Source organism: Nicrophorus vespilloides, unplaced genomic scaffold (assembly GCF_001412225.1).
Source record: "Nicrophorus vespilloides isolate i.1.1-1 unplaced genomic scaffold, Nicve_v1.0, whole genome shotgun sequence".
In the NCBI taxonomy this organism is placed as follows: Eukaryota; Metazoa; Arthropoda; class Insecta; order Coleoptera; family Silphidae; genus Nicrophorus; species Nicrophorus vespilloides.
The window spans coordinates 144,858-157,381 of NW_017096091.1; the positions used below are offsets into that span (position 1 = coordinate 144,858).

At 27.6% G+C, this 12,524-nt stretch overlaps 1 protein-coding gene across 4 annotated transcripts in view; it reads left to right on the top strand.

Moving 5' to 3' along the window:
• The window catches only part of LOC108569482 (visual system homeobox 2), a 92,258-nt gene that overhangs the window by 41,618 nt on the left and 38,116 nt on the right, over positions 1 to 12,524 (top strand). For 2 of the 4 annotated variants that reach the window (XM_017931050.1, XM_017931052.1), the window contains 2 exons: positions 10,351 to 10,435; positions 10,585 to 10,708. In XM_017931050.1, coding sequence (XP_017786539.1) covers positions 10,351 to 10,435; positions 10,585 to 10,708 — 209 coding nt within the window. Of the gene's footprint in view, positions 1 to 10,350; positions 10,436 to 10,581; positions 10,709 to 12,524 lie in introns of all 4 variants that reach the window. The other 2 variants (XM_017931049.1, XM_017931051.1) reach the window with 1 other exon arrangement.

Genomic DNA, 12,524 nt, shown 5'->3' on the forward strand with positions numbered 1-12,524 from the left:
AAATATTTATTGATTTTGATCACAATAACCGAATTGTAAATGTAAAACAGAATTTGTTAATTTGACAACATTTCAACTAACAAAATAAATTAAAATATTTGAAACTTTGTGTATTTCATTGATGAAATTAACTGAATTATGAAAGCAAACTTTAAACCGTTTCAATCAATTTGAAATTCGGAATTTAACTGAAATAGTTTGTTGTGTAAATATTGCAAAAATGTATATAGATTTTGATCATAATTACAGAATTGTAACGAAATTTATTAATTTTATAATTAATTTAAACTGTTAATTCTAATTAATTGGATAAAAAAACACTACACGTTTATTTTATAATTGGGAATTAATAGTGTAATAATTATGTTTGCTTTTATTGTATAAAGTACTGTTTGCTAAAATATATACTAGATCTTCCAAAAACATATCTTTATTTAATATTATCAACTTGCAACCGATTTTTATAGTTCAATCTCATAACTATACCTCGCATAGTGCGGATTTGATCAGTATAGTCCTGTTGCAAAATATCTTCTTGTATAGTTAGATTAATACGGTTTTAAACAGGAACGATTTGCGTAATCTCACAACTATACCTCGCATAGTGCGGATTCGATCAGTATAGTCCTGTTGCAATAACAAACAAAATTTTGATTGAACTACAAATTAGTATACTAAATGGTCGATTTTTCTCTTCCTACGAACAAGTCTCTTCTTGTATAGTTAGATTAAACAGGAACGATTTGAGTAATATCATAACTATACCTCGCATAGTGCGGTTTCAATCAGTATAGTCCTGTTCCAATAACAAACAAAATTTTGATTGAACTACAAATTAGTATACTAAATCGTCGATTTGTCCTCTTTATACGATCAAATCTCTTCTTGCGTAACAATTTGCGTAATCTCATAACTATACCACGCATAGTGCGGATTCGATCAGTATAGTCCTGTTCCAATATTTCAAAAACAAACAAAATTTTGATTGAACTACAAATTAGTATACTAAATCGTCGATTTGTCCTCTTTATACGATCAAATCTCTTCTTGTATAGTTAGATTAATCCGGTTTTAAACGGGAACGATTTGCGTAATCTCATAACTGTACCTCGCATAGTGCGGATTCGATCAGTATAGTCCTGTTGCAATATTTCAAAAACAAACAAAACTACAAATTAGTATACTAAATCGTCGATTTGTCCTCTTTATACGATCAAATCTCTTCTTGTATAGTTAAATTAATCCGCTTTTAAACGGGAACGATTTGCGTAATCTCATAGTTATACCTCGCATAGTGCGGATTCGATCAGTATAGTCCTGTTGCAATATTTCAAAAACAAACAAAATTTTGATTGAACTACAAATTAGTATACTAAATGGTCGATTTTTTCTCTCAAGTCTCTTTTTGTATAGTTAGATTAATTCGGTTTTAAACAGGAACGATTTGCGTAATCCGCACTATGCGATGCTTTTCAAAGCTACGTATTCTAACTAAACAGGTTAATAATAAGTTTCCTTCTTTTCCATTGCGAATGCGTTATTGTTGTTTAATTTTGATGTAAAGTGGTTGGTTTCTGTGTTGTTTGTAAAGATTTATCGATTTAATCATGCTCGAAGGGCCGAGGAACGAAATCAACGAAGCTCCGGCCCAATAATTTTTAATGTCCATTATGGAGCGTGCAATTTGCTCCAGGTCTTATTATGGAATACCAGAGACCCATTAGCGGGATTTATTGCCAGTTTACCGGATTAACCTCCCCTACGACAAGCACACTAACACTAATACACTAACATGTCCTCAACAACCGCGCCCGCCCTACCCCCTTTTTCCAACCCTTTTCTCACTCTCTCACTCTCTTTACGCACTCTAAAATATCTAACAAGTTTATAGACAAATCGTTTTACGATTTTAATTAAAATCGTTTCCTTCTCAATCCATCAATACTAAATAATAAATAAAACAATGTTTCGGAATCACGTGTTTTACACGCTTAACAAAAGAGAAAGAGATATTACGCACACGCACATTGACACTCTGGATTCTTTAATCTTGATAATAAAAAAATTCCATCCTCTTCATCCCTTGAACTTCTGTGCTCTTCTACTCTCTATCTCTTTTTTACTCCCTATCTCTCGTTTTTTTTTTGCTGAACATATTATGAAGTGCTACTAAATTTAAATCCCTGAGCGGATCCCCAGGGGGTGGAGGAGAAGGTTGTTTCGGTAGGAGGGATCTACCCCCCAAGGGGATCCACTCCACTTGGGCATAATTGAATTTTCAAACCGGCAGCTTATTGGTAGGAGATTGGTTCTCTGTGTCGATTAGTTATTGCCCGATCCTGTCGATCCACCTGAACATATGGGCAATTTTAAAATAATTTTTTTTTTTTGCTTTTCACTTTTCTGGCGATAATCTTTCGAATTTTTCACACTCTGATTCTCAAATACTTAATTATTTATCTATATAGAAAATGCATGTTATTTTCTGGATAAGTACGTGAAATTTTTCTATTGGAAATTTTCCACAATTTGGTGATAAATTCTAGATTTTTTATAACATGTTTGTATTTCGTATTCATTTTATTATTATAGCCGATTACAATTTTGTATTAAACTTTTAAGAAACTAAAATTTACAGTCATGAAAGATATTTTATCAAAACATTTATTTTAAAATATTAAAATTTTCCACAATTTTCTTCATAACTTTCCATATTAAATTTATTGATTATAGTCGTTTCAACAAAATACTGTTTGAGTTTGTTTTTTGTGGTTTGTATTAAACTTTTTAAGTCACTAAGTTTACAGTCTGTATCACAGATATTTCTTATAAATCAACTTTATTTTAAAATTTCAAAACTTTTCCCAATTTTCTGATAAATTCAAGACTTCATAACTTTCCATATTAAATTTATTGATTATTGTCGATTCAATAAAATATTATTTGACTTTGTTTTACACTTTAAGAAATTTGTGTTTTGTATTAAACTTTTACGAAACTAAATTTACTGTGCGCATCACAGATATTTCATATAAATAATTTTATATTAAAATTTCATTTTTTTGATAATTTCAAGACTTCATAACTTTCCATATTAATTTTATAATTATTGTTGATTCAATAAAATACTTTTTGAATTTGTTTTTACTCTTTAAGAAATTTGTGATTTACATTACATTTTTTAACAAATTAAGTATAAGAATGAGGAAATATAGTATAAGTATGAGAGGAAAATCAAAATATATTCAAATTATTCAATTTAAAACAGAAATTAATTTTCACGATATTTCAAGATCAATTTTTCAATAAATTAATCAAACTTTCTTATTGCAAAGAAAAACTTTATAAATTTATGAATCTTTATAGATTTTGTTCTTAGTGATTGACTACAAACTAATGAATTAATATTTATATATAAGTTTCTGCAAAAAACTGCTTGCAAATATTATTTCGATTCATATTTCCTTTAATTGTAATTTGATTTCTGATCACATTTCAATTGAAAAGCTTATGTTTCTTGTATATATTTTTTTAAATTTATTAATTTTAAATAAGAATTTCAAATGTGATTTTATTGTCTTGTAAAAATCCATTGTTTAAAATTAATAATTCCTAAATAAAAACTAGTAAATTTAGTTTAAATCAATGAAATTGTATTGAAATTCTATGATTTTACAGATAATTCGATAATATTACTTAGCTTTATTACAATGAATCTAAATACGAAAGTTTCCATTAAAGTTTTAATAGAATTGTTAGTAAATAAAGTAGACTTTATTGTCTACATAAAAAAATGTATTATTTCTGAAAGGCGATAAAAGTAATAGATTCTTAAATTTTATATAAAATAGTCATTCTTTTTGTATTCATATAAGAACAGTTTTAAAGTATAGAAATATGCATTGTGTAAATTTCTTAATTTACAGAGTTTAGTCTAACTCAATGAAATTGTATTGAAATTCAATGATTTTATAGATAATTTGATAATATTACTTAGATTTATTACAATAAATCTAATTACGAAAGTTTTAATAGAATTGTTAGTAAATAAAGTAAACTTTAAATAAATCTAATTATAACTTTTGATAGAATTGTGAATAAAAAAAAAATATTGTTTTGTAGATTTTCTTAATTTCTATACAAAATGATCTTTTTTTTTTATCTACGTAACGATTGTTTTACAGTATAGAAATATGCATTGTTTAAATGAAGAAAGTCTGTATTTATTTGTTTGTGAAATGTGGTTGAAAGCACACAGAAAGACGGTGTAGACCATTTGCTATTTGGTTTTTAGGGCTTCGGTCCTGTTTGATGCCCGCACTGCGACCCGTTTTACGTCGCCAGAACTTTATAACTTCGTGCGGAATACGGAATGATCATGCATTATGTAAGGACGAGGAAGGCAGAAGCAAATGATAAATAAATGAGCGGGCTTTTCTCGTGCTTTTCGCGCGCCATCCTAGAATCGTCCCAAGATACATTATTAATCAACTCTACCTAAAACAAAAAAAAAAACAAAACAAACAACCTCGTTTCAGCTTCCAAACACATACAGTCAACAACATAATTAAGTGACTGTGCTCATAAAATACGTTTTTGTTTTCTACTGTTTTATTTCTGTTATAAGTTGAGAAAGTTTCGTTTTCTGATGATCATAATTTTCTTTTTATACAATTATTCCGTTTATTTTACTAAGATTTATTACTGTTTTATTTGTGTTAAAAGTTTCCTTTTTCTGATATATTCTTGAAAATTTTCTGAAGATCGTAATTTTCATTTTATATAATTATTCTGTTTATTTTACTAAGATTTATTACTATTTTATTTGTGTTAAAAGTTTCCTTTTTCTGATATATTCTTGAAACTTTTCTGAAGATCGTAATTTTCATTTTATACAATTATAATTTTTATTATCAAAGTTTTACTAAGATTAAAAATTAGTTTATTTTCTAAAAAAATAATGTTTGAAACACGTTTTTTACAAAATCTAGTAGAAATTCATTGATTGACTTTATTATACTTACAATTACCATTATTATAATATAAAAATCTGAAGAAACTAATGGAAATTGAATTTTTCTATTTTATTTTCTTGTTCAAATTATCCAAGTTACTTAAAGTTCTTTATTCATTTGAAAATTCTATTTAATATTTTAGTTTCATAGACTTTCTTGAATTGAATAGAAAATCTGAAGAATCATTTTTGAATGTTTTTCATGTAATAAATGTAAAAGGTCTTGTGAAGTTTTGAAAATATCTAAATTACAGCCGATTCTATACAAATATTTGTCACAAACTCAAAAAATACAATTGTATTTATGTAATATTTATAAATTTCAAAAGAAATTGAAATTAAAGAAGTTTAATTAATAATATGATTGCAATAAGTAAGAGTTTAAATTATCACAATAAATTTCAACAAAATCATGATACAAACTCTTATTTTATATTAATTTTCTGCATTTAACGTTAATATTTATATGATAAATCTTAGTTAATGTAATGAAGTAATATATAAGTATTTGTTGGAAGATATTTTCAAACTGATTATCACAATTAATTTAAATTGAAGTAATTGTATAATCTTATATAAAATCCAATCAACAAACTTTTAGATCTAATGATATATATTTAATTAGTAATATTAAGAAGAAAATAACTAATTCTTCAAAAATAATTTGATTAGGTAATAATATAAGTTATTTCTGCTTAAACTAATATGTAGATTTATTAATGTATTTTCAGTAAAATTATGGCCTACTTCAATCTTAACGATTGAATAAAATTGCAAAACAAAGGACATTCTGTAGAGAAAATGAAGGAATCAGTAGCAACGCCCTTTCAGAAACGTCTCAAATTGACGTCGTATATTCGTTTTATCTTTCTCTATTGTTTTTTTGTTGGTTGGTTGGATTGGATTCCAACAAACATATCGATTATGGATGGGTCTAACAAACCACATACATTATCATATTATATGATGATGGGGTAAGGGGGGTTTCGGGTCTGACTGACTGACTGCGTGTGCGATATACTAAATCTCTGGAATGGTCCCAAATATCAATCGACTTAATCTACTATATGTTGACACAATTGGATTTGCGGACCACCCGTGGCTAAATTTACAAGGCTCTGTTCTCATAAATCCACACTGATTGGATGTTATGGCCGCATTACGGGCATTACACAGTGCGCGCTCGAAACAGGGACTTTCCACTCCCCCACACCAAAAACACATGCATATAGTATACATATATACATATGTGGTAGACGCTAACACATACGAATGCGATCATATATTTCGCCTCGTATTGCATAAACATTACTTAATCATTTGCAAAATACGTGGTGCGTGCATCCCTCCTCAACATTGATTTACTTCTTCCACAGCTTGCTATATATTTTACCATAACAAATTTAATCAAAACCACATGATTGAAAATATACATATAAGAACAATAAAAGTCTATATCAAATTTACTTCAGTACACTTTAATATCAAATTATTAAGAAAATGTAATTGTAATTTTATGTTAATCAAATGAAAAACACAAATTTGATTAAAACTAGAAGAAAAATAACGTTTACATAACACAAATAAAAACATCTTTAATATATTCATGAATTGTAACTAATTAACATTACAATTGTATTAACTTTATTTCAGTAGACTTTAATTATTAAGAAAATGTGATTATTGTTGAATGAAAAACACATTTTTTTTGATAAAAACTAAATGTAAAACATGTATTGTAATATCTACATGGATTATAACTAATTAACATTATAATTAATTACAATTGTTAAGTTTGTATTAACTTTGTTAGAGTAGACTTGAATACTTAATTATTTAGAAAATGTAATTATTTTAATCATAGCAATTTTATAATGTAAATTGAATGAAAATAATAAATTTCATCAAAATCAGATGCAAAAAATTATTTGAATTTATTTCATTACACTACAATATGAAATTATTAAGAAAATGTAATTATTTTTGAATGAAAAACACAAATTTTTGATAAAAACTAGATGCAAAACATCTATTGTAATATCTACATGGATTATGACTAATTAACATTACAATTAATTACAATTGTTAAGTTTATATTAACTTTGTTAGAGTAGACTTGAATAAGTAATTATTTAGAAAATGTAATTATTTTAATCATAGCAATTTTATGTAAATCGAATGAAAATAATAAGTTTCATCAAAATCAGATGCAAAAAAATATTTGAATTTATTTCATTAGACTTCAATATCAAATTATTAAGAAAATGTAATTATTGTTGAATGAAAAACACAAATTTTTGATAAAAACTAGATGCAAAACATCTATTGTAATATCTTCATGGATTATAACTAATTAACATTACAATTAATTACAATTGATAAGTCTGTATTAACTTTGTTAGAGTAGACTTGAATATTTAATTATTTAGAAAATGTAATTATTTTAATCATAGCAATTTTATGTAAATCGAATGAAAATAATAAGTTTCATCAAAATCAAATGCAAAAAATTATTTAAATTTATTTCATTAGACTTCAATATCAAATTATTAAGAAAATGTAATTATTGTTGAATGAAAAACACAAATTTTTGATAAAAACTAGATGCAAAACATCAATTGTAATATCTACTTGGATTATAACTAATTAACATTATAATTAATTACAACTGTTAAGTCTGTATTAACTTTGTTAGAGTAGACTTGAATATTTAATTATTTAGAAAATGTAATTATTTTAGTCATATCAATTTTATGTAAATCGAATGAAAATAATAAGTTTCATCAAAATCAGTTGCAAAAAAATATTTAAATTTATTTCATTAGACTTCAATATGAAATTATTAAGAAAATGTAATTATTGTTGAATGAAAAACACAATTTTTTTGATAAAAACTAGATGCAAAACATCTATTGTAATATCTACGTGGATTATAACTAATTAACATTATAATTAATTACAATTGTTAAGTCTGTATTAACTTTGTTAGACTAGACTTGAATATTTAATTATTTAGAAAATGTAATTATTTTTATCATAGCAATTTTATGTAAATCGAATGAAAATAATAAGTTTAATTCAAACTAGATGCAAAATACCAATATTATTAGAAATAAAAGTTTACATAACACAAAAAAACGAAAGTAAAACATGTTTAATTAAGAGTAATTTATAACTAATGTAATTAGAACAGTTAATTACATGTTTTTATCAATTTATTTAAAAAATTGTAAATATTTAATTGTTAGAAGAAAACCTTTTACTAAAAGCAAACATAAAATGTGATTTTAACCTTTAGAAGTTAGATTTATTTATCTTAGTTTTTTTTTAAATGGATTTCATAGAGTTTAGACATTAATCAATTTGGAATAAAATGAATATTGTTGCTTGAATGAAGTTATTATTATCAATATGTATGAAGAAATCATTAATTTTATGATATCTTTGTTAATTTTTAAATACACAATTATACACAAAAGGTTTTTAAAATGTTATATGAAACTTCTATTTCTTAGTTTAAGACAAACATTTGGTTTTTTTAAGTAGATTTTTCAGTTTATTTAAGTTTCAGTTACAATTCAAATTGAAAATCCTATAAACTTAATCTCTTGAAATGCTAATATTTCGCTATTCACTACTGTTTTTCGATTTAAAAGACTTTTATTTGTGTAAATATGCAATACAGAGTATGGTAATTGTTAAGAGGTGGCGTATATGTGAGCTAGAAGTCACTAATGTTTAGTATTGTTAATATTTTGAAATTCAGTAATTTAATTAATTGTATTAAGTAATTACTACTTTGAAAATATTCTGATCTTATTAATTTATTCGATTTTCTTATAGTAAATTTATAAATTATATTTTAGTCCTATTGAGAAAATTGCAATAAGTTAAGTTTAATGCAAAGAACTTTATACCAAATCAATTGTTTAACAAAAGAAATTGATGTTATTTCAAAATTTAATCAAGTTTTCTTCTATTAATCTATTCAAATGTTCAGTTTTGAGGATTTTTTATATTAGATCTTTCAGTATATGGTTGAATATATTCAAAAATACACAAAAAATGTGTACATTAGTTTTGAAAATGATGTAGCAAGAGCACAATCCGGGACTTCTCTTCTCATCGTTAAGCGAGGTTTCACTGTACTTAATTTAATATGGTATTGTGATAAATCCTCTTAAATCTGTAAATGTTCTTAATTAAAACAAGAAAACTTATATTATTTAATAAGAAAATGAAATCTACTTTGATTAATACGTTGAAATGTAACTGATATTTATACAATTTAATACCAGACTTTGAAAAATAGACATTTCTCTTGGATTCTTGGAAAACTCTACTAATAACGTTGTTAGATGAATTACTTACTTAAAAATAAAAACAACACGAGATTCAGTTTCTTGTTGTTTCGAATAAGTTATTGGGAGAAAATCTCTTTTGTTCTTTCTTATTTGTGTGCGTGTATATTTTCGAAGTGCGTTTGGCAACGTAATTAAATTATTCTTTGTGTGAAAGAAAAGTTGGATTAAATTTTGGCCGCGAAGCGTGCAAAAGCCGCTTTCGAATGGTGGATGGAGGGAGGGATGTAGGTCCCCTTTCAACCCAAAAAAACGGTAAAACCAAGGCGAAAATAATGAAGACATTTTTCTTTTCAGCGACGTTCGGGGTAGGGTGTAATATCTGAATTTGCTGAAGAATATATAGTGAGTGAAAGAAAGAAAGAAAGAGAGGAATCCCCCTTGCGGATGTAAACAACCCTCCTACAGTTAGCGAAGAAGCTACCCCCGAAAAGAAAAAGCGAAAAATAAGGGAAAAAAGATCCCATTTATTCCCCTTAAAGACTTCATTTAAGAAAAGGGAGCCGCGATTGGAGTTTAAATTTCGCCTCTCGCTTTCTTTCCATTCTTGTTGTTGTTGCTGTTGTTATACTATTATATTGGATTTTTCGCAAAACGAAATCGCTCGATTATTTCTTGAGAGTATCGTGTTTCCAATAAGGGAAAAAAAAACTATTGTTTTCCTTTCCTTATTTCCTTCCTTTTTCTCTCTTTCTTTTTCAATTATGCGGCGATCGGACATATGTACGAATTTAATCCCGATAATCGTGGGGGTATTTTTTTTTCGGGGCAACTTATAAACCCCGCCACCCGTCCCTTGGGTCGACTTGACGGCCGATTAAGAGAGTCCCCCTTCGCGCGAATCCACACTTTCAATGAATTGGGCCCGAAACCCTCACCCCCGCTATTCGACAGAAGAGAAAATAAAATTAATTTAATCATTGCCAAAATCCCTCTTTCTAATTCATTTTCTTTTTTTTTTGTTGTTGTTTGCAGGACAACTGGACAATACCAAAGACTTTTCGGTGAGCGATGGACTCAGCGGATTCAATAAAAAGAAAAAGAAGAAGCGGCGTCATAGGTAACTATCAATTCCGATTACAAGATTCATTGGTTTTTGTTTGATTCAATTTGTTGGTGATTTCATGGGGTTTTTGTTGTTGTTGTTGTTGTTGTTGGGGGGTGCTTGTGTGTAACATATTAAACTACCCTTGGTGGGTTGTGTGGTAGGACGATTTTCACGAGCTACCAGCTGGAGGAACTGGAGAAGGCCTTCAAGGATGCCCATTACCCCGACGTCTATGCAAGAGAAATGTTAAGTCTGAAAACCGATCTGCCAGAAGATAGGATACAAGTGAGTACATCTCTGTTATTAAACTCAAATTACATACACTTAATCTATACGATCCAAATCTAATAATTTTTTAATTTATTACTTTTCAATAATTCTTAATTAAGCAAAGTTATCAAATTAAACATTGTTTTACTCACGGAATTTTATCGACTTACGATAGTTATGTTCTTAGGAACTAAATACAGTAAGATCACTCAAAGAATGACGTCTTCTTGGCAATCAAAATAGAATCGCATAGAGTATTACATTAACTAACTTTATTATATATTAACTTTATTATGCGACAATTAAGTTCTTAAAGATGATTTACAGAAATTACACTGAAAGAATGACGTATTCTTGGAAATCCAAGTAGAATCTAATGAAGTCTTGCACTTATCTAAACTATCTTAATTCTTCTCGATTTACGACATTTATATTATCGACTTGCGACAATTAAGTTCTTGAAAACTAAATACAGCTTAAGTACACTTAAAGAATGATGTTTTATTTGAAATCCAAGTAGTACCAAATATTCTAACTTATTATCTAAACTATCTTAATTATTCTCAATTTACGACATTTATATTATCGACTTGCGACAATTAAGTTCACTTAAAGAATGCACTTAAGCAAGTACACTTAAAGAATGATGTTTTATTTGAAATCCAAGTAGTATCAAATATTCTAACTTATTATCTTAATTCTTCTCGATTTACGACATTTATATTTTCGACTTGTGACAATTAACTTCTTGAAAACTAAATACAGCAAGTACACTTAAATAATGATGTTTTATTTGAAATCCAAGCAGTATCAAATATTCTAACTTATTATCTAAACTATCATAATTATTCTCAATTTACGACCAGTTCGACTTACGACATTTATACAGTATTTTATGAACTTGCGACAATCAAGTTCTTGAAATCCAAATAGATTTAAAGAGAATTTTGCAATATTATCGATATTTACTCTCACGACTAAAATTAAACTTAAGTAAAGCAATTTATTATTTCGATTAATAATTAAAGTATTCTTTTTCTATAGAGAATCAACTATAAATACAACACAAATTCGAACTGTAATATTTTTTTATTAATATTTTGTTGAAAAAGTATATTTTCAAGTTAAGTTTTGTAATTATAGAATAATAGCAACAAAATTTATATGAAGAAATCATAATTCAATTAAACTCATGTAATTATCTAAGCTGTTGAGTAAAGATGCATGTAGTTAAATAAAATTAATTAAGATTTGTAATTTGTAATTCACTTCATGCACTTGATTATGTTTACATGCTAGATTGTTATCTTGTTGATGATTTTGTCTTGCGGTTGTGCACTTATTTATTAAGTTGATAAATAAGTAACTAAGTTAGAAGATGACTGTGGGCTATGGTGGATGAGGGAGTGGAATTAGAGAAAAGGGCCAACAATTATAAATCATAAAGAGTGGGAGAAACAAGAGAATGAGAGTGAGTAGGGTTTTGCAAGGGAAGACGAAGCGCGCACCACTGATTATCATCCTCTGGCCGTCCCTTCTTTGCGGAGCACAAAACATTTAGCCATCGAGTGCAGTGAACGAGAGTTTTGGTCATAGCCCATAGTTATCATGGGTCATGGTTGTAAGATTATGGGTATAAATGGGTGTGCGTTTTATGTTTGGCAGGTTGCGGTGGGCGCCGGTTGGTGTCGCCGGCGGCGGCCGTCATCTGATTGGCCGTGTGCACGCGACGCCCCGTAATGGCCGCCCTCTGTTTGAACAGTTGAATGAATCTGCCTCGCTTGTTTTCATATAGCGTTATATAATGTATGTATGGTGACGCATTGTCAAT